The sequence below is a fragment of the Gastrolobium bilobum genome, unplaced genomic scaffold, assembly GCF_033153095.1.
Source record: "Gastrolobium bilobum isolate Gb01-03AN ecotype WA unplaced genomic scaffold, APGP_CSIRO_Gbil_v1 utg39525, whole genome shotgun sequence".
Classification (NCBI taxonomy): domain Eukaryota; kingdom Viridiplantae; phylum Streptophyta; class Magnoliopsida; order Fabales; family Fabaceae; genus Gastrolobium; species Gastrolobium bilobum.
Genome location: NW_026895757.1, coordinates 148,353 through 171,379, shown reverse-complemented (window position 1 = coordinate 171,379; position 23,027 = coordinate 148,353). Strand labels below are relative to the sequence as shown.

The 23,027-nt window shown below is 35.2% G+C and overlaps 2 protein-coding genes across 4 annotated transcripts; both read right to left on the bottom strand.

Moving 5' to 3' along the window:
* Nucleotides 1–4,931: 4,931 nt before the first annotated feature.
* Nucleotides 4,932–12,738, bottom strand: LOC133295668 (uncharacterized). 3 transcript variants are annotated; one of them, XM_061494510.1, is made up of 3 exons: nucleotides 12,533–12,738; nucleotides 6,004–6,335; nucleotides 4,932–5,958 (listed from the first exon to the last, which is right to left on the bottom strand). In XM_061494510.1, the coding sequence occupies exons 2-3, from the start codon at nucleotides 6,314–6,316 to the stop codon at nucleotides 5,339–5,341; spliced, it is 933 nt and encodes a 310-aa protein (XP_061350494.1). In that variant the 5' UTR covers nucleotides 6,317–6,335; nucleotides 12,533–12,738; the 3' UTR covers nucleotides 4,932–5,338. The 3 variants fall into 3 exon arrangements, with proteins under 3 accessions (XP_061350494.1, XP_061350493.1, XP_061350495.1); XM_061494509.1 differs by having other exon boundaries at nucleotides 4,932–6,335; XM_061494511.1 differs by having other exon boundaries at nucleotides 4,932–6,306.
* Nucleotides 12,739–13,741: 1,003 nt separating this feature from the next.
* On the bottom strand, nucleotides 13,742–22,680 carry LOC133295667 (mitogen-activated protein kinase kinase kinase 1-like). Its single transcript, XM_061494508.1, has 9 exons — nucleotides 21,372–22,680; nucleotides 18,531–18,615; nucleotides 18,251–18,313; nucleotides 17,648–17,805; nucleotides 16,364–16,436; nucleotides 16,166–16,225; nucleotides 15,429–15,539; nucleotides 14,706–14,952; nucleotides 13,742–14,517 (listed from the first exon to the last, which is right to left on the bottom strand). Exons 1-8 carry the CDS (start codon nucleotides 22,322–22,324, stop codon nucleotides 14,740–14,742), a joined length of 1,716 nt encoding a protein of 571 aa, XP_061350492.1. The 5' UTR covers nucleotides 22,325–22,680; the 3' UTR covers nucleotides 13,742–14,517; nucleotides 14,706–14,739.
* Between the last annotated feature and the right edge of the window lie 347 nt (nucleotides 22,681–23,027).

Here is a 23,027-nt window from a genome sequence, read left to right as displayed (position 1 = left end):
AGAAGGCATGCTTTGATTGTGAACCTCGTCTGCCCGAAACATGGAGACTCATAGGTATACTGTTGGGCTTGTCCTGAAAGAACACAGGGCTAGGGTGATAAGCTGGAGGAATTCGTCAAATCTCTGTGAGAGATTAGGTTATCTGTAAACCGGAGAAATCGGGATGACATTTACAGGGACTCGGGAATCTATGCATAGTAAAAGAGATCATGAGATGATCTGCCTTTAGAGTCTGTAAATTGAAGATTCCCTATTTCGAATAAAGCTTACCCTAAACCGCAGGGGTTGATACGCTTCCTTACCCTAGGTTTTATGGGAAGGTAACCGAGACGAAATGAAATATACACGGCAACTAAATATGTTTAATAGGATGATCAAATCATTAATCTAACTAGTTCTGGGGCAACAAAGCATTGCTAGTGCTCTGTGTTGTCATTAGATGGGTTGTGGGCTTATTGGGTCCAAGCCCATTTATGTCAGTGGCTAAGTTGGACCTAATGGGTCACACACAAACACCTAATTGTCTAGATGCTCTAGCATTAAAGGTATTGGGCCTAATAATAGTTATTAGCCCAAGAAGTTGTTTGGAACTCCACCTAAAGGGGTGGAGGGCGCATGGTTCATTATAATGGGCTTGGATAGTCCAAGACATTACTAATTAATTTAATTAGTTAAATTAATTATCAAACATTTAAATTTTGAATTTTGGAATTCGAAATTTTAATTTTGAAAGTTTGAATTTTGAATTTGAATTTCGAAATTCGAATTTCGAATTTGAAATTTGAAATTTGAAATTTGAATTTTGAAATTTGAAAATTTGAATTTTGAATTTGAATTTTGAATTTGAATGTTTGAACATTTGAATTTGAATATTTGAATGTTTGAATTCAAATATTTGAATTTGAATTGCCTATGAAAGGTTGTTTCATAACAAAAGGATAAGATGAGATCTTGTTGGAACAAATCACTAGTATCATGAGAGAATCTTTTGGACAAGATCCAAGGCCATATATGGCGCTGATTTGGGTTGTTGGTGAGCAAGATTTGCTCATCAAAATCAGCTCCAGAAGATTCAGTCAGTTGGGAGAAAATCTGAGTGAGTTGATTCAAATTTGAATGCAACTACTCAGATGTATCTGGTCACCTTTTTGGGCTATATGGGGCGCACCATATAGCTGATCTTATGAAGATTTCTGATCAGAATTTTGAATAGGTTTTGAACCGATTCTCAAGAGAATATTCTAGGAGCCTGTTAGCAATTTTTGAAATAAAACAGCTTCACTTCTCTCTCTCCTATCTAGCGCCTAATGATCAGATTTTTAGGAGAAAAATCTGATTGGTATTTTATTTTAAATACTCTCCTCTTATGTGCCTAAGTGTTTAGTTGTTCCTCCAAGGGTTTTTCTGAAAACCTAGCCTATTCTCTCCTCTCTCCTGCGCCACTTGTGAAGCTTTCACATTGAGAGCTTCACTTTTTCAAACACTTTCACCTAGCCTCCATCTTCACACATAGAGCGCCTAGCAAGCCTCTTTGTGGTGATCATACGGTGGCTTCACAAGAAGGAGTTCTTGCTCCTAGACGAGTGGGTGGTGTGGATCAACGTTAGAGGGTCTGAACCCTTCAGACCAGCCTTGATCATCTGGTGATTTCACGAACAAGGTAACATCATGCTTTCCTAAAGCATGATCTTGATGTGCATGTATATTCCGCAAAGAAAAATTTTGTTTTTCCCTCTTGCATGCATCGGCCTTCAAGGCCATTTCAAACTTTCAACCCACACCTTTCCTTCTTTTCGGGCTCATCATTCCCTTCCTCCCAAGTTGTTTGGCTGTGTGGCTTTTGTACATGTTCCTTCCCATCAAAGGTCCAAGCTCGATCCTAAGTCCATTAAATGTGTCTTCATAGGATATCCTCCTAACCAAAAGGGCTACAAGTGTTTCTCATCTTCACTTCGTAAGGTCTTTGTTTCTATGGATATCACATTTGATGAGAGACAATCTTTTTTTCCTTCGACTTCTCTTCAGGGGGAGTCTATTGGGGTTGATGAAGATAGGTCTTGGAAACCAAATGATTCTGTTGTTTTGCCTTTGCCGTTGGAGACAGGGGGAGTCATTACGAAAAAGACAGGGGGAGTTAATGTGTCAGATAATGGAGATCCTCCCGGAAAATGGGGAAAGTTTTACAGCAGGCGAGAATCACCTCAGGAGCCTCTAGACTGCCAGGATTCTGACTCGAGTCTTAGTTCCAGCAACACTGATACAGCCAACCTAGATGTGCCTATTGCTCTCCGAAAAGGTACTAGATCTTGTACTGCTCATCCTATTTCTCATCATATCACATATGAAAAGTTGTCCCTATGTTTTCGTGCTTTCAACACTATGTTAGACAGTACAAAAATACCAAAAAATATCCAAGAAGCACTTGATGATCCAAAATGGAGGAATGCAGTCTTTGAAGAAATGGATGCACTCAACAAAAATGGAACTTGGGAGTCTGTAGCATTACCCAGAGGAAAGAAAACAGTAGGTTGCAAGTGGGTGTTCACAATAAAGTTTAATGCAGATAACAGCATCAACAAGTATAAGGCCAGACTGGTTGCTAAGGGATTCACTCAAACTCATGGGATAGACTATCAAGAGACATTTGCCCCTGTTGCCAAGCTTAACACTATCCGAGTTCTTTTATCACTTGCTGCAAATCTTGGTTGGCCCTTGCAACAATTAGATGTAAAGAATGCTTTCTTAAATGGTGATCTACATGAAGAAGTTTATATGGATCCACCACCTGGTTTTGAAAAAGGAGACGATTCAGTATGCAAGTTGAAAAAGTCTCTCTATGGTCTTAAACAATCTCCTAGAGAGTGGTTTGAGAAGTTTACTCAAGCTGTTAAGGGAAGAGGATTCCTCCAAACTCAGACTGATCACACTTTATTTTTAAAACACTCCAATGGTGGTAAAATTGCTATTCTCATTGTTTATGTTGATGACATAATTGTCACAGGTAATGATTGTGAGGAGATAAGCTCTTTGAAGAAATGTTTAGCTAATCAGTTTGAACTGAAGGATCTTGGATCTCTCAAATATTTCCTAGGCATGGAAGTTGCTCGAAGTAAGGCAGGAATTTCTTTAACTCAGAAGAAATATATTCTAGACCTGTTACAAGAAACAGGAATGCTTGTGTGCAAGCCAGCAGAGACTCCAGTTGAACCCAATATTAAATTGGGAATCGAAGATGGGAAAGAAGTTGACAAAGAGCAGTATCAGAGATTGGTGGGGAAGTTGATCTACTTATCTCACACTCGGCCTGATATTGCATTTGCAGTTAGCATGGTTAGTCAATTCATGTATTCTCCTAAGGAAAAACACCTGAGTGCAGTTTATAGAATTCTGAAGTACCTTAAAAAAAACCCTGGACGAGGATTGTTCTTTAAAAGGGGACACAAGAGGATGATTGAAATATATACAGATGCAGATTGGGCTGGCTCTGCATTGGACCGAAGATCCACTTCAGGATATTGCACCTATATTTGCGGAAATCTTGTGACCTGGAGAAGTAAGAAACAAACAGTTGTTGCCCGGAGCAGTGCAGAAGCAGAATTTCGGGCTCTAGCCCATGGTATTTGTGAAGAAATTTGGTTAAGAAGACTTCTTGAGGAATTGAAGATCTCTTTTTCCCTACCTGTCAGAGTGTATTGTGATAATAAGGCTGCTGTCAGTATTGCTCAAAATCCAGTTCACCATGACAGAACAAAACATGTGGAGGTTGATCGCCACTTTATCAAAGAAAAAATAGATGATGGAAGTGTATGTATGGTGTATATTCCTACCAAAGAGCATATTGCAGATATTCTCACTAAGGGCCTACACCGGCCAGCCTTTGAAGACTTGATTGGCAAGTTGGGAATGGTCAACATTTACCTCCCAACTTGAGAGGGAGTGTAGAAAATCAGAATTCAAATTCAAATATTTTTCCGTTTTTATTTCCTATTAATTAGGAATAATTAAGATTAATTAGGATTGATTGTTTTTTTATTTCCTATTAATTAAGATTAATTGTAATTGATTAGAATTAATTGTGATTAGGTTTAGTGAGTCATAGCTGAGTCATTCTTATGATTGTGATTAGGTTTGGTGAGTCATAGCTTAGTCATGCTTAACTATTTTTCCTTGTATAAATACTCCTCATTGCTCATGTAATTATTAAAATCAATATAGTGAAAACCTTTTTCAATAAAAACAAATTCGCACTACTTGAGATGGATAAACAAACTCAGTAAAGGTAACATCTATAGAGGAGGAAAAGACAGTAAAAGATAAGATAAGATTATTTATGCGTGGCTCTAATGGATCTATCTTCCTCTTCCTCCTCCTTCCTGGAGAGTTGGAATTGTTTTTCTATACTCCTGTACTCCAAGGATCTAAATATTCGTCTCATCCAGAAAATCCAAAATTACTCTCAAGTTATTGATAATATTGGATATTTATTAATCCTTTCCTATAGACAATGCGACAGATTTTTAAAACAAAATAGTGAAGATAGTTACTCTGATTGCGACATGTGCAACTTAAAAGCCATGTGTATTAAAATTCAATAATTCTGTCTACATTTGTCTTGGGACATTTTTGCATGAAAAAAAGGGCATATAATAGCCTCTTCCATGACTAGCAGCATTTCAACAAATTAGCATTGCTGTTACCTACAAATCCACCAGATATATCAAAAGGGTGCAGGTGGTCTTAAAAATAGAGCTTAAACTCAGGCACCGGCCTACAATTACCTTACCGCATCAGCTCAACCACTGCATAGCCAATGGTGGGTCCAAGGACATGCACTACCCAACAAAGACATTCCGCATTCCTAACACTATCAAAGATGAATTATTATACACTAATTCAAACTGTACAGTAAGTAAATCATCATAGGAAGAATGAAACCACATCACTTCAAAACGAAATTATTTGGGACATCTCCTTGTCCCTAATCACCTGTTCAATTCAACACTTTGCATTACGGAATAACAACCAGTCCAGCCTATGGGATCTAACAATCATATTATGACCTTAATATCCTAAACCTAGCAATCAGGGAGGCAATGAGCACTCTAAAATTGCCTTTTGTACAGTATTTGAAAAACTGAAAACAGGGAAAGTCATGTGATACCATATCAATCTATAGATGACATGGTTCACAACTAAAACTGGGGTCAAGTGCTATACTCTGCCAACTACGTTATAAAACTGCTCTGGCATAGCAACAAAACAAGCCATGTCAAGGTCACTGGTATAATATTGCAGAAGCACAACTCTTTCCCCACATTTCTGTAGTTCGTCTCTTAATTTACCTGCCTGCATTTGGAATCCTATGTCTCCGTCGTCTTCTAGATCTTCCTAACAGTAGCCGGTGGAGACCACGCCCAGAGACAGCAGCAGAACTTGTTGATGCAACACTCTGCAAACCAAAATGATCAACGCCGAAAGAATTAGCAGCATGTTCCTGATTATACCTAAGATTTGACAAAAAGCGGCCAGTTCTCCCCAAACCAATGGACCTCACGGAGAAGAAATCATCTTCTAGATATTCCTCATCAGAATCATACTCATCGCTATAAAATGCATGGTCATTTGGCTCAAGCACATAATCCCCCAGTACCATAGCCCCTGGTGTTGAAGATAAAATTGTGCTGATCACATCATTCCGTTCTCTTTCACACTCGAATCTCTTCCATTTTTCTTCTCGAATAGGGTCCACCTCACGTGGTCGTGAAAATGGATGCTTAGACCTAACATGCTTCCTAAGTTCCTTGTAATTCCCCACAAAAGAGCAATCATCCTGCATGCAGCTTCTTTTCTTGCAATTCAGAGACTTCCGTGCTGCTTCAACCACTGTCCAACCTTTCACCTGCCGGCGACAAAGGGGGCAAAGAAGTTCAGGCACTTTTGTATTGTCATTAGGTTCACCTGCACTTAAATCAAAATTTGAATAGTCTGTTTCTAGCTGCATACTTTGAACAGAAGTTGCTTTCGTGTATGCCTTTTTGTACTGTTCAAAACAGTTTGAATAACGATGACTAGTAGCACACATATAAGGGCGACAACCCTTGTTGTAAGATGAACAAAGTAGAAGGATAGCATTGTGGGGGACCTCCATACAGACTGAGCAATTTGCATCTTCCCAATCTTTCTTTTCTGATGCTTTAGAAAAGCTCTTCTTTACATTAACATCTTTCAGACTCTTTCTTGCACAAGATAATAAATATGGGGTCGACTTCTGACCTCGAGACCGGGACTTGCACCGCACCTTACCATCTTTAGCCATTTACAAACTGAAAATGAGACTAAGCAGGGAGAGAGGGGTATAAAAAGGAGAGAAATTCTAACATACTAAGTTAAAATTCTGGTCATTCCAAAAACTATAAATCAAATGTCTGAAGTACATTTGTGATATCATATCATTTATATGACTTTGCAGTAATATTTAACAAAACCTATAAAGTCCTTGCACTGATATTTTTAGCCCAAAAAAGCTACATAAAAAGATCGTAGTAATTCAATTATTATCCGCAGCTATTGTAGCTACATCTAAGCCACAAAATTAAAGTCTTAATATAAAGCACGTGTCAAAGTAATAAGTAGAAATACTAAGATATGTTATACCTGTTCATAGCAATTAGCATTAATCATATGATTCATAGTTAAACAAATAGAGACGAGATAACCCCAAGAGAACTCTAACATAAACTCTTCACAGTATTTAAACATACATCAACATAGTACACAAGTCTAAGATAAAACAGCATACAACAAAACTTCATCTTTCAGCAAATTAGAAACATATGAACACAAGTCAAAGTGAAAGTCAGGAACTATAACCCAAAATAAAAATAATAATCAGGTAATAAGTATCATCACTACCAAAGATAGCAAGTACAAATAAAATCCAAGCTTCGTAAAACCAATATATCTATATAACTACTTGTTGGAGAAGTATAAAACTATTGATGCGCCTTCACTTAACTGCTTAAGCTTTTGGGTTGAATTGGTTCTTTATGGTATCAAAGCCTCGGTGTCACAAGTTCGATTTTCACCGCCCCCATTTAGTTAATAATTAATTAAGTCTTGTGGAATTTCTTAGCACAGGTAGGTGGGCCTGTGCATTGTCCACCCTTCAGGCCCAATGGACTCTCGTGTGAGAGGGCGTGTTAGAGAAGTATAAAACCATTGATGGGCCTTCACTTAACAGCTTAAACTTTTGGGTTGAATTGGTTCTTTATACTACTAATACTATTACATATCAGCAGAACATCACACGAAATCTGAAACAAAACTTCCAAAGCTAGATCAATGAATTCACTCAATTTTCTTTCCTCATTGTCCACATTTATGTATCCCCGTTGACTTGCATATGTACAGTACTTCAGTTGCTCTCCATGAATTACTATATTCTATATATCATTCTTAATCTCATATATTAAATGTCATCAATCAAGGCTAGACCACCATGACTTTGCCATCCCACTGAGTTTCACTCAGTTCTGCTTTTACATGTTTTATTTCCTTTGATGTCCTGACTTTATGCAACCAAACTTCCATCTTTTTAGAATTGGAAAATCCACTTTTTTCTTTTCCATCTTTTCAACACCCTTATGCATGTTTTTCATGCTAAACAACAAACCATGTAACTAAGCTTTGCAGAAAGTTCATGCAGCATGTACACTAAACCTGCATGTCTAAAATATCACATGCTTATACACTTCTGACTTTTCTATATCAAAAATTTAAATATCCTTTATTTTCTACACTTGAACACTATCATATGGCATATGTACATTCAGTAAGTAATAACACGCTGAAAGTATATCTAGTGATCCTTCACATAAGCCTAGGGTTTCCTTATGATCCTCTCTACAACTTCCATGGTGACAGTATTGCTCATAGATGTCCTTAACCAGAGTATGCATAACTGGGCAATCATTCTTGACATATGAAAAGGGCAGCCAGGTTCTATATAGCTCCGACTATGCACAGGGTTCAGGGAAAGTTCATGCTCATTGTGTGGGTTCATAGTAAGCAACCTTATCTTGCATTTGCAAGAGGCTGATTATATCAATCGAACTTGTGACCTCCAAGTTACACGGTGACAACACCAACCATTTTGCCAAGGCTGATTACATAACAATTAATGAACCAAAAGGAGAAAACGAAAAATATGTGAATAGAAAAAAAAATGAAACCTAAACTTTAAAATATAATAACAAAAAAAATAATTGCATTCATAACTATTTTCTAATGCCTTAGAAAAGATAAAAGTATGCTTCATACCAATATAAACGTTAATTGAGGTTGATTGTCGTCACCCTTACAAAAGACAAGTTTTTCTAACAACTTACAGAATTTATAATCATGTTGAAGCATAAAAGAGCATCATAAATTTGAGAAAGTTGATTAATCATGAAAAAAACCAGGATAAAAGGATTACCACTACTTATATAAGAATCATAACAATTTATCTTCTGAAAAGGATAAGGCACAAGTCCAAGTTGATACATGTGGCTTCTTTTTCTAACACCCCAAGGCCCAAGAAAACCCCAATCAGGGTGAAATGCTTCAACCTTGCCCAGTACCTAAAACTTTAATCATCTCAATTAAGGATGAAACTATAATTACTGGAACCTTGAGTCAGTGGGAGATTTCACCCACATGCCAATGAATAAATGCTGATGATGATTTTAAATGCATTTACTACATGAAGAGAAAGCAGGACTAGAGCATTCAATAGCCTCAAGAGAAGTCTGATTCAAGTCAACAAAATCCCAAATATGGCCTTTAAGACAATCAAACATAAACTAGAATAGAAGAGTCTTCTACAACTAACAAATTTGTGACAAAAGGATGTCATTCAGTCCGAAGCATATATCAAATGACCGACAAAAGAATAAGAAAAATAAAACACTCGTGTCAACGAGTCTCATTGTTGAGTATAGTTAATTATCATAAGAAATCTATCACGCAATCTTGAAGCAACAACAGGATACAAAATATCAGAAAGGCAGGGTACTAACAAGAACAGCTTAACAAGAAGGACTGAAATAAGGTAGTTCATTTGGCATGATACTAATAGCTTCTTGATTTGGATTTTAGAGTTTGAAACTCTTTGGATGGAGATAATTATTAAAAAAGGACACTGGTGATATAAAGCTCCTATTATGCACAGGGTTCAAGGAAAGGTCAGACTTATTGTGTGGGTTTGCAATAGGCAGCCTTACCTTGCATTTGAAGGAGGATAATTACATGAATCGGAGAAAATCATTAAAAAATAAAGAAATTGAGAAATTCAAGGAAGCAGATAATAGGTAAAGGATTAGAAGCTATTGCACACGTTCGCAATGTAGTGCTATATGAAATACCGACACTTCAAAAATCCTGACATGTCGTGTCCGACACTTCCCGCCACTCCGACACTTTAATACTCATTGCCAAGACTCAAGAAAAGTTCAAAGGTTACGTTGCGTTGCATTTTGAGTTCCAACTATTAGATTCGTTAGATTACGCTTACGATTTTATTGAGTTTAATATAAACATTTGGGATATATTATATTTCTTTGCGAAATTGATGGGTATTATAAGTTTAACTTTATTTTTTTTGTTAAATTATTGAATACTAAGGAGAGTGTATTGGATTGAGATTTCAAAGGATTTTAATGGATTATTTTTGAACAAAAAAATCCGTTGGTATTCGATTAGGATTTTAAAGGATTATTTTGGAATCCGTCCAAATCCGTTGGTATTCAATCATGATTTTAAACAATGGAATCACAATCTCGTGGTATTCAAAAATTCGACGATTTTAATAGATTTTCTATTGTTGTGGATTTCGTGAGACATTTTAGTGAAAAATATAAATAGGATGCCTCTCTCACAATTTCACCTTAAACCCTAGGATTTCTTGAGATTCTTCTATTGCAATATTTTCTTCTTCCTTTGACAGGTAGACTGCTCGAAATTGGATTCCGCCATCGGAGCTTATTTTTGAGCAATTTTCATATCAAAACAACCCAGAAACAACAAACCAACGAGATTTTAATATAATCTATCTCAAAAATAACATATTTTTGATCAATTTTTAAGAAATTTTGGAAGTTTAAAAAGTGATTTTTCAAGCTATGGATTGCGATTTTTCTTGGCACAAAAACGTGTGATTTTTGTATTAAAAACAACATAAAACAGTGAAAAAATAACATAAAACCCTCAAACCAATTTTCGTTTTACATCAATAAAACAATATCAAATTAAAGAAAGATTGAAACTTTCATAATATGAACCCTATATTTTGTAACAATACATTCATGAACGAAATTCCTTCACTATAGGAAACAATTTCAAACAATTTTTGTGTCAATAGATAACTAAAAACTTGTTTCTCAAAAGCCCCAAAGCAATTTAAAAGATTTCAATGTATCGACTGAAAATTTTTTGAGAAATTTTCTAAACTTTCATGTAATTAAACCCAAAATTTCAGATTCAAAATTTTAGAATATTCAATGAAAATATGCATATAATACATGGTTAGAAAACTCTCATAACATAAAATAAAAACCCCAAGGTTTTCAAGATCAATTGCAAAAAATTTCAAACAAAATTCTATCATGAACTTTAGGTTCTATATGCAAATTTAGAATTATTTTCATAATTAAAAAAATTGGGTCTTATAATCATATATGCATAACTTTGATACCAAATGAAGAAGATAATTTTCAACCCATTAGATATGTGAAAAACTGTTGTTTAGTAATTTTGAATGTTTGTTAAAAATTATATTATGTTTTACTGATTGAGAAAATTATATTAGGTTTTACTTTTTTTTTATTAATTTCATTGCATTTCTTTGTTATTTTTTTATGGGGAATATTATACTTACAGCCTATTTTTGTTTACAACATTTTACAACCATATCTTAACCGTTGATTTTCGTCAATCAATGGTTATTACTTTCGCAAATCAAACTCATTAATTAATATTTAATTTGGAAGTTAACCGTTGATATAAGATTATTATTTTTGATCAAACTCATTGAGAAAATTATATTAGATTTTATTGATATGTGAAGAGTTGTTGTTTAGTAATTTTTGAGATAATTTTCAACCCGTTGTTAAGTTTACTTTTTTTTTATTAATATCATTGCATTTCTTTGTTATTTGTTTTTATTGACTCTTGTAATTTTGAATATTTGTTAAAAATTCATATAATTTTTTAAAATCTTTTAAATCCATATTGTCCTTTCAAATCTCATGAATTCGATTAAAATCCTTTAAAATAGAATCCTATGAAATCTTGATTGTAAAAAAAATCTTTTAGAAAAGTCTATAAAGTCTCTCCAATTCTAAAATGTCTTTTAAAATCTGTAGGATTTTTTATCTCAAAAAAGTCTTTTAAAATCCTAATCCAATACACCCCCCTAAATATAATATACACTACATAAATTAAAAATATTATAGAATATCAAAACGTGTCTTAACATGTCAAAATTTAACATTTTTTAGAATTAACATGTCGGAGTGTCGTGTCGTATCTCGTGTCCCGTGTCGGTGCAACATAGTACTGCTAGCATTGCAAACAGTCCTCAAAAATTAAGTTACAAGTTCTCCATTTAATTTCAATGTCTACAGATCTTTTAGGTAGCATCTGAATAAGTAAAATCAAAGAGTTAAAAAGGTGAAACTTAATCACCCAACATCAACTTAAAACTTTATGAAATTTTTCTAGTATGTACAATGTGACCACTTTCTCAGTAATCATAGCATCTGGAGTTAACTGTTTGGGAGATAAATTGATGGAAAATAATATCACATCCAACAGATGCACAGCCTTCAAGTAATCCACCATTTTCAACAATAAATGATATCATGAAGATAACAGGATACCAAACTTCAAACCAGTATCTAAGAAAGAATAAACTCATAATTTCTGTCAATAATTGCCCGCATTTGCTTCTAGGAAGCAACACAACGCACATATACGTCATAACAACAACCAAGTGCCACTTTCCACAACAACACGATATTAGTCACAGAACCAAAAGGTAACGATCCAAACAACATAAATTGTTCAGGTTAGATTTACCTAGCAATACAAAATTAGTTAACAAAAAATACATCTAAGGGAAAAATTCACGAACACTTCTGATTATCATTTGGAAGGAGACATTTTCTATCACTTGTAGGAAACGCAGAGTGAAAATGAAAGACTAAGTTATAAAAGACGGATCAATATCTTGCCACACTCGTGCAACTCAGGACATTGAATCCATTTTAGTGTAAAGAGCGTGCGCAAATAGAATCCAACGCTAGTAATTCATAAATCGTAACCATGGAGAGCTCACCTTAGAAGAAAATTTCTAAAAGCACATACGGATACGAAAACAGCTCTAAGATTACGTTGAAAAAAGAAGAAGGTGAAACAACAGAAATCAGAGATCAGAAAATCGAAGGGTGAGGAAAACCCTCGCAGGAGGCAACAAATCGAAAGAGAGGAATACCTGGTAACTGCAGGTCTTTCAAGGAATGGAAAGAGAGGAATTGTTTGGTTGGAACTGTGGAGTTGAAGGTTATGGAGAGAGCGCCCGATCTTCGCGCTCACGTTCTCCAAAATCCAAAACAATGGCTAGCAGAGGTGACGTGTGCTGCAACACCTACCCCAATGTAAAGCTGTTCTTTTTTCTTTTTCTTTTTCTTTTTTTTTCTTTTTTTTGGGGGGGGGGGGGGGGGGAATACAAGAGCTGTTCCCTTCATCTAAAGGAAAATGAGTAGTGCTCTGTTGTGTGGGCTCATGTTGCTATGCTATACTGGACCCCATTTATTTCAAGCCCATTTACTTGATATCAAAAACAGTTTTTTAATTTTTAGAATAAAAAAATCTGTTGAATAATGTTTATTTTATAAAAATAATTCTAAAAATACTTTTTGGTTTTTAAAATCAGAGAACATATTTCAGTTATTTATATTTTGTATTTTAATTTTAAACTTTTAAAACAAAAACAAAAAAAACACAACAAATACTCATTTAATTTGATCGTCCCATGCATTAAATAGCAAACAAAAGTACAATGTTAGGGAATATATGAAGGTGCAGGTTAATCGCTTAAATTATTTTTAAAAAAATAAAGAAGAAAAAGAAATAAATTCTCAAATTCGTATTGAGGAATTTGAAAGTAAACAAATGTTGGTCATATAGTCCTTCTCAAGGACTAACCGTCGGTGCTTAAGAACTAATGTGGCTAAAATTTGTTGTACCTAGGGATCATGGATGGAATTTTAATTTCTAATCCATAGCCGTGTTTCTCAAAATTTGAAGGTTTACTTCAGAATATATTTTTACCATTTTCATCCATTGGTCTTCGAAATTTTCAGAGATAGTGCAAGCGAAAGTATAAACTCCCCAAAAACCAAGCAATGCCGTGCAAATAAGGGCTTCAAGCAAGTGGTATAACAAGATTCCTATACAGTCAGGGAGCATTCGGCCCAGAAACATCCAGAATAAACACAGGAGACCTGTGCCCCTATTTGGTCAGTCAACGGCCACAGAAGATAGAGAACAGAAAACCACACTACATCTCTTGTTCCAAGAAGCAACAAAACATTAACCAAAATCAACAGAGCCTTTTCCTACAAAACGAGGTTGGTTACATGAATTAAGCACATCATTGTGTTAAACCAAAGATCAAATTTTCAGAGACCATTAAGAAAGTGGGAATCATTAAACATGGATTCAAAAAGAAAAGAAAAAAAAATGATGAAAATAACAACTTCGAAATATAAATGTACACAAACAATGGCATGCTAATAATTTATATTTACAAATAGCAAGATCTCTTATTCTTGCTATCTCTAATCCTTGCTACAACTGCTCCGAGAGGTAAGCCCTACAGATTTTTTCACCCGTAGCTAATTTGAGGGGAAGGCGCGGGTAACATTTTTAGCTCGACGTTGATAGTTTAGCTTTGCTACAACGGACAAATCATCGTTGAGTAATTAGATAACACATTGAGCATAATTCCCCAGTAGGACATAGCCAAGTCGATAATTTGGTTCTCTGGAGCGCCATATCACTTGTTAGATCCAAAGCAGCTCTTAAAATCGATTAAGTTACAGGCAAGCAAACTCTGAATGCCACAATACGAGCAACAATTACTGCATTAATGGTTCCAGATGAACTTCAGCAACTTTAAGACTGAACATCGGAAATATGTTACAAGCAATGAAGGACAGAACTGTCATCAAGAGTAAAAGAATGAAATAAGCCACTGAAAGAGAAAAATTCAACCCATGCTACAGTGATTTGAGCAAATGGATGAAAACAATGTAGTCAGTAATTTGAGAATTCCACCGCAGACATGTTAGAAACGTTTTCTTCTTTTCCTCCTTTTCTTATTTCAGTTATGCATGCATGAACATTTGCCCCCAAATAAGAATGTAACCGCACTTGAACCCCACCCAACTTAACTGAAGGTATTGTATGTGCATCCTGAAAACCAATTCAAGCATCTTAGGCCTTTTGTTTCCAACCAAAATGATGTAACCACTCATGAGTTACAAATGAAAATTCTAAAAAGAATGGTCAACTATGAAAACAGGTTTTTGATATAATTCAGGTGTGATGATGAAAAGAGACAAACAAAGCAGCAAAATGAGATGGTATGTAACAATCTTTACCTCAATTATGTTTCCTGCTTAAAGACAACAAATTTTAACCCTTTCTGCCAGGAACGTGAGGAAGTGAAGAACCAGATGACTGGGAAATCGGCCTTTGGATAAATGGGTGATTTAAGAGTTCGGCAGCAGTGGGACGATCATCTGGATTAACTTGAAGGCACTGCAGGATTAAATCCCGTGCATCTTTTGAAAGAGAATCAGGAATAGGAGGTCGTTCACCTTTTCCAATTCTAAATAATGCCTGCATCTGTTGTTGGAAGAGATTAATCAAAGCTCAAAAGTCAGAACCAGCAGGAAAACAATTTTAAAAGTTATAGATATATTTCATGGAAAAATATTCACTTTTCATATAACTATAAGAATCAACCAACATTTCTACTAAATGCAAAACATGGGACACGGAACATCAACAAAATCCAGAAGTTAATTTAAAAAATAACTAGCAGCAACATCGAGAATTTAGATTAGAAGGGGTAGCTGAAGCTGCATAATCATTATAAACTGCAAAAGCAAAAACTTTTGTAAAGGCAAACGCATAAAACTAAACCCAAAAAAAAAAAGAAAAAAGACTGCAAGTGACTTGAAATCAGAACTGAAATTGTGAAAACTGAAGAGCCCTCCCTTGAGACAGAAAAGGGAAACATCATCAGGGGTTACATAATCACCCTTACTGTGAGCTGACAATGGTAATGGAAGTGAAAACAGGAAAAATATGACACATACACATTCCAATTGAGAGTATGGAATTTTGCCCGATAACATCTCCAGCACAGTGCATCCCAGACTCCATATATCTGCCGGAAGCCCATAACCTTTGTTCTTTCCTTTTACAACCTGCATGTTCCAGATTAAGAATCAACAGTTATGCTATCAAGAAATCAGAAGATGGAACACCCCAAAAGGGGAGAATTTTGGAAAGTCTAAGGTTTCTAAATTCAAAAGTGAAGGGATGTTTCTTTTCGAACATGAAATGGTTGGCAATGAATTCTTGAAACAAAATATGCATAATTACTACACCACTATCAATAATTATATCCAGCTGTTCATTACATGGATCAAGCCATGTGGCAATTAAATGGGACAAAGCAAAAGAGAAGAGTAAAAATTCAACCCTCCATAGTTTCATTGTTTCAGCTTCTCTAATATCCCTATTAAGAAAGTGTAACAAGATCTAATTTTTGTGGGGTTGTAATAATTTCCTTGGGTTCTAGGTGGGAACCACCACCAACTTCACAGAAAAGTGAAAGCATTTAGAGTTTTAGATGAGTAGCATGTTAAATGCATACAGTTTCTGATAAATGTATGACAATTTAATTTCATTTAATAATGTGTTCAGTCCTCAGCCGAAGAAGTGGTGTTGCTCAATAAATTAGAATAGTTGAACCAGTATTCAGTATTTCTCTTCAGAAGTTAAGACTGAAGCAAACGATTACAAAAAAAAAAAAAGACTTAAGGCAAACCTCAGGGGCCATCCAGAATGCTGTCCCCTTGCATGATTTAACATCATTCAGTTTGGTAGCCTGAAAACAATTCAGAAAAGCAATATCAGAAAATGGAAATGATAAGTAATTGAACATTATTTAGATATCTAAAATTTAAATTACGATATTGAAGAAACGAAAGAAGACTAGAAAAGAAGCATAAACTGAGGAAGGTACCTTTGCCAATCCAAAATCTGCAAGCTTGACAGATCCACTTGCATGAACCAATATATTTGCACATTTAATATCCCTTAAATTGGGGAAAATATAATTAGATTATATGTACAAAGATTGCTTCATCCTAATTACACAACTGACACAGGAACACAAAAGAGAAGATGTTAAAGAAATCATGAGCTTAACCCAAAGAAAAAAGTCTACCCATTAAAATTTCCCAAACGAAAAACCTAACATGCATTGTAATTTTGTAATCATTCAACCTCTTACCCTTACCTTAGTTTGATGTGGACGAACATGATTTTCCTTCTTTAATCATTATAAAATTCAAATCCAAAGCAATCAATTGCTGAAAAAACCTAATACGCCGTCCACAAATACTAGACTACATATTAGCATCAAAATTATTTGTTTGGGGCAAGAAAAGAATGGCAATGAGAATAATTGGATGAGAAATCTTTTTATTCCCTTAGATACTTTTCTTCTTTCAACTCTCTTCTTTGGCCCAATATATGAAACAGTTAACAGTCCTCGGATATCAGCAACAAGCATTCCAAGCAACGAAAATGTAATGATATTTGCCCAAACAAGAAAAAGAACAGGACCAAATAACAAGAAGAAAAGGAAGTTGTTACGATTCAATTAAACAAGGTGTAGGAAAGAAGTAGATGTAGGAGAATATAGCCCAGTGCTGAGTCAGCAAGAAGTTTGTTAATAGAGAAGGTTCCCGAAGGTGGTAAACAATATTCTGTTAGACGTTTAAAGGTGGAGGAAAGTTGGTTGCTTAAATAGAGGAATAGGAATGAATTCTGATCATCTGGAAAAATCAGATTGGGCATTGGGCTGGGAGAGCTCTGAGTCTCTCAAATACTCAGAAATTATCTTCTCGTTTTCTCTTGTATTTTTCCCACCATTATTTCAGTTTCTATCATATAGATTGTAGGATCAATATCATGTACTGGAATGGGCTGAGTTGTTATTGATTCAGCTTCAATCAATACAATTTCTATTCATTTTCCTTGAAACCTTTGTCCATTGTGTTTGGGTTGTAACAGAAGTCCTTAACAAAGTATTTATATTGCAATTATGAGACAATAAGCCAAAGTGAAAGTCCATTTGAAGCAAGAAAGCAATAACCATATATGGGACTCCTGTCAGCATCGATCTAGAAAAGGGAACCACATCATATGATTCAAGACCAGGAATACCACAGAAAAGCAGAAGTAATACATACAAAAAGGAAAGCCAACAAAATATTAAAATAAAAATATAATCTGTAGTCACCTGTGAACCACATTCCGATCATGAAGATACTTCAAACCATGCAGAATCTGTCTTGTATAGGCAGATACTTGGGAATCTCGAAGAGTATACCTCCGATAGAGGCTTCCAAGGGAGCCTTTGGTTACAAGCTCAAGAAAGATATACAGCGTTGACTCATCCTGCACAAATACCAAGCAAAGTGTAAAGTACAAATCACATTTTGAATAATTTTGAATCATAAGCTTATTCAGTTAGATGTGAAAATATCAACAATGAAGCTTGCCCCCCACACGAAAATGATAATAATAACAGAAGAACATTGCACAAATAGTTTAGTTCCTGGCATTTTGAAGTTTTACATGATTAGTTACTGCAGCCATGTGGATCCTTTGTCATACAAAAATTAGACTACATTTCATGACCTATCCTGACATCATGTCCTGACTCTAACTAAGACATTCCATTTATATTCAAAACATTGAAAAAAGCTGGAGATGTGTAACCTGTTACATTAGACATAATCTATATCGACAACTTTCCATATAGACTCAACAATGGTAAACAACAAGAAAATATCAAATTGAACATAAAAGGAAAAGAAAAGACAAGACAAGAAGAAAGTACCATTTCTGTGCCATGGTATTGAACTATATTCTCATGTTCAAACTGACTCAAAAGTGCAATTTCCTGAGAGAGAAGAGAAAGCCAAATGTGAGAAAATAAATATATTTGGAGAAACATGAAGGAGACAGTAACCTCTCAAACGATTATGAAGTATTGCACAAGATAGCATAATGTTTACGTAAGAGAACTTTTTTTTGTTTTTCATTAAAGAATGTTAATTATTGGAAAAGAAAAGTATGAAAAAAGAAGTTATAAAGCATTAAAACTGTAAGCCCATCACCTGGTCCAGTTGATAGACACTTTGCTTTCCCTGATTCCCTTGATCAAGCAGTGAAACTTCTTTTACAGCAAAAAAGAATCCATCGCTACAGTGATAGTTAGAAGATACAAACTTGTTAGTAGATATCACTTGCATAACATAATATAATGACTATAACACCGGTACAATCATCACACTGAGTAAAGCTTTGCTCTTGAGCTTTGTAAAGAAAAAAAATCCAAAAGAAGCAGCAATTTGAATGGAAAACATTGGATGATAATTTATGCCCTGTTGTAAGCAGCTTAGGAAGATGCCAAATTAAAAAATAACAGGTCTGCTTGAATTTTGTTTCCAAAAACAATTTTTTTATTTTCAGAATTAAAAAAAAAAGCCTGTTTGATAAAAAAGTGTGTTTTGACTTTTAACTTTCAGAATAAAATAACGGGTCTGTTTCTACTTTAGTTTTTAGAATCAAGTTAGAGAACATATTTGCATTGTTTCTGTTTTATGTTTTGACTATTCACTTTAAAAAAAAAAAAAAAACCACCAATTTTATTGACTACTCTACAAAATAGTTTCAAGAACAAAAAAAGCAAACCACAATCAAACAGGTCCAACCTTTTGAGGCTTTTGGTTTTGACAAAAAAGTGGCAGTGAACAGCAATTACAAATCACAATATCCTTACCCTTGCAAAATATAGCTCCCTTAGCTCATTAAATTTCTCTACAGTTATCATTTTATATGGTTTCAAATACATTCACATTGGCTATTCAACTTGAAGCCAGAGTACCACTGCATCAATTTCATGCAGTGGCCAAATGAACAACCTAATTCACTATTCAATTAAGGGGAAACACAAGTCCAGCGAAGCTCATATACATTTCCTAATCAGTATGAGCAATAGAAGACTTGCATTATTGCATTTCAGAAATTATCTTTATTAGTAAAAGGCTAATAGCTAAGTTTATTAAAACCCCACATTAGAGGGACACCTTTGAGACAAAGAACTGTCAAAGGTTTAGAAGAATCTAGGAAATTTAGCAAAGAAAAAATAAAGCAATAGAAAGGTCACACCCTTCAAAATTATGGTTTTCCTCTCACATCGAACGGATAACACTGGACACATAGGTATGAACCCTACACATAGAACAAAGGGTGGCTGTCATCATGCTCTTTTTCAGCAGATTGTTGACCAAAGAAAATTGACTTAACTAGTCATCCACACAGAAAGTTACATTTTATGGTGACTGCGTTTTGAAGCTTACAAACATGGGTATTGAAGGAAATGACACAATGGAAACAATCCGATGTTTGGTAGGTGGTTTTTAATGGGATAGACGGGTAAGTGGTGGTGGGAAATGGAGAATGACTAGTTTGGTAGAGGATTAAATGAAATAAAACAGGGCATTCTTTTTCCCCATGCAAATCTGAAATCAATGTGTTTTGGTCTGAAAATCACCGTTGGAGAAACCCACCTTCGAGGTGGTATCCATAGAAAACTAGGGAAGTGATATATTTAGGTGCCAAATTTTTTACGCAATTGCCCCTCTCCAGAGAACCTCACCTCCAATTGTTTAATATTCAGGGGTATTTTGGAAATTTTGTCATATTTCCCATCAATCTTTTATTTTAAACCAAACATAGTCTCAGTATATTTTACACAATTTTCCTGGTAATATTTCGGTCTACCAAACAACATTTTTAAAATTTTCCCACTTATTTTGCTTTACAACTATTTCCCCACTATTTATATTTACCTGGTTATAAAAAATTTCTCCTATACCAAACGCTCCCTTAAGGAAGTATTAACGAAACGAATTTGAAGGGTTCAAAAGCCCTTGTACTCCTATTCTGGCCAAAAGTTACACTGTTTTATAAGGAAAAGAAATGAATTGATAATATTATCCGATGTGCAAAATATTTTCTAAATAACCCCTCCTGCCCCCCTAAAAAATGATCTGTTTCAGGATACAAACTAACAGTTTCTGAGTAGTTAGTTCAACAGACATTGACCTGTCAGATTCAACTAGCTCACCCCATTTCTTATTCAACTCACTTTTTACGATTAGTTACTATTTATTTTGAAAATAAGCTTTTGAAAGAATAAATGTTGGTAAAGTAGAAACAAGTGTATTTCTTCCCTCCTCTTTTTCACTAGACGGAAAATCTTCACTAGATACATTGAAAGTCATAACAAAGCCTTGCCTAATTTATTACCATATCCAAACCCACCCAGCAATATTCTTGAACTAACCTTCCCGGTCCTAAACAACCGAAGCATTAGCCCCAACTCCAATCCAAGCCTGCTACCGTTCATAATTCGAAATGAAATTTTCCTAAAAGCCATCTAATATAATATATTTTCTGTAGTTTTTAGATCTAATTAAAGGAAAACATTACATTATAACAAAGAACTACAATAAAAAGAAAAAAGAAAAAAGAAAAAAAAGGAGAAACACACGTACATGCTAATGTAAAACCATTTATAACTCACCTTCCAATAATAAAAAAAATTTTAAACGGAGAAGGATATTGTAACAACCAAGTAGTGTTACTATCAATCAATTTCACCGTTAGATCTATTATGTTGATCCAACGGTTATATTTATTTTTATATTTATATGGTTATAATTCTCCATATTTAATAATTTATATTTATTTCTACCTTTATATTATTATGATTTTTCATATTTAATGCTTTCATATTAAATATGAGGAATCATAACCATACAAAGATGAAAATAAATATAATCGTTAGATCAACTTAATCATCTAACGATGAAATTGATCAGTAGTAGTAACATTGATAATATTCAAGTGGAAAAGAGAAAGGAAAACTGAACGGTATTGAGTCAACTTACTCAGAAATCCCTTCATAGACTGAGCCAAACGAGCCGCGCCCCAAAAGGCCACCCTTTTGCCATCTGCCGGGGGTAATAATACGTCTGATTCTCCCGTTAGGAGATATATTATTAGACCTAGGATCCGTGGCAGTGCTAGAAGAATCATCTTCATTTGACGTAGTAAACGAACACGATCCTGAAAGCTCAGCAACAATTTCCGCTATCCTTGCAGCATTATCCACTCTCTCTTCGTCTTCTCTCTTCGGACTCACCCCACCAACTTCCCCTTCTTCTTTCTCCGCTGCTTCTCTCGGTACATCCCCTTCACCTTGCGGAGCAAAATCCCTCAAAAGGTCCCAAGTGGAGCACTCGTTATCAACAACCTGAACCCTCACCCCTGGTGGCGGCTTAAGCATCGGGGGACGAACCCCCTTTATACCGCCGCCGCCGCCGCCACTTTCCGTGCAACACACGGTAGTCTCAGCAGTCTCGTCTCTAACCCTAACCCTAACCCTAACCCTCTCTTCAAATTTCTCACCCAAATCACAACCCTCTGCTACGTTACTTTCCTCTTTTACCTTTGGTTCTTCCTTCTCCTGACTATCCAGCTCGGTGAGTTTCAACCTTGGAAGAATATCGGAAGAGGATCGAACCTTCATGGCCTCCCATGCTGCCGCGGGAATAGCGAAGTCTTCTGGCCCCGAGAGCCCCAAACTCCTGCAAATTCGATCGAACTCACCCTCGACTCCCTCAATTCGGAAGCTGGTGCGGTGGTAGAACTCCATGGATCGAGTGTAGAGCGAGCCGGAGGAGGAGGAGGAGTCGTCGAGCGAGGAGGAAGACGATACGGCGTCGTACTCGAAGTGCTTGTGTGCATTGCGGCGCTCGAGTTTGGGTTTTCTTCGGAGCTTCTTAGCATCCATGGTGGTGGTTTGCTTGCTATGTCCGAAAATCCGAAGTAGATGATGCATGGAGAATTAAATCTAAATCCATCTAAAATTAATAACAGGAATGGGATCAAGAATTCATAAGCTGCTTTTGAAATTGAATGAAAGCTAATCGACGTAAACCAAGTTATGGTTCCTTCTATTGAGAGAAATGAAGAAAATTAGAAGGAAAATGTTATGATTCTCTCTTGGTCTCGGGTGTAAAATCAGAACCCTTGAGACGAGAGAGAAAGTAAACGGAGCTGACCAACCATATAGAAAGGGGAAGAATAAGCAATGGTTGAAGAAAGACTGAACACGACTGGTAAACGCCGTTGAACTGGAAAGTGGAAACAGAAAACGCGGTGACACATGGACCACCAACACATGACTCGGATTGCTCCAGTGCCTTTTTTATTTTATTTTTTATCTATGTGGATTTTCTTTTTTAAAATTATATATATGTTCACACGCTGCAAATACCTTTTCACGGAAATAATTATTTTTTAACTTTGTTTTTACAATTACTTTTTTTTTGCATTGGAAAGTTGAATTAGGGGAAATTAGTGTTTCCAAGGTAAACAAATAGTATTTTAATAATTATATTGTAATTTAATAATCAAATTAAAGTTCGTGGTAAACATAAGTAATTAATTTTTATTTTTTATTTGATTGGTCTATTTATATAATTTCTTGTATTAACAAATAAAGAAATTTAATGTGACCAAATATTATTTTTTGATTATTT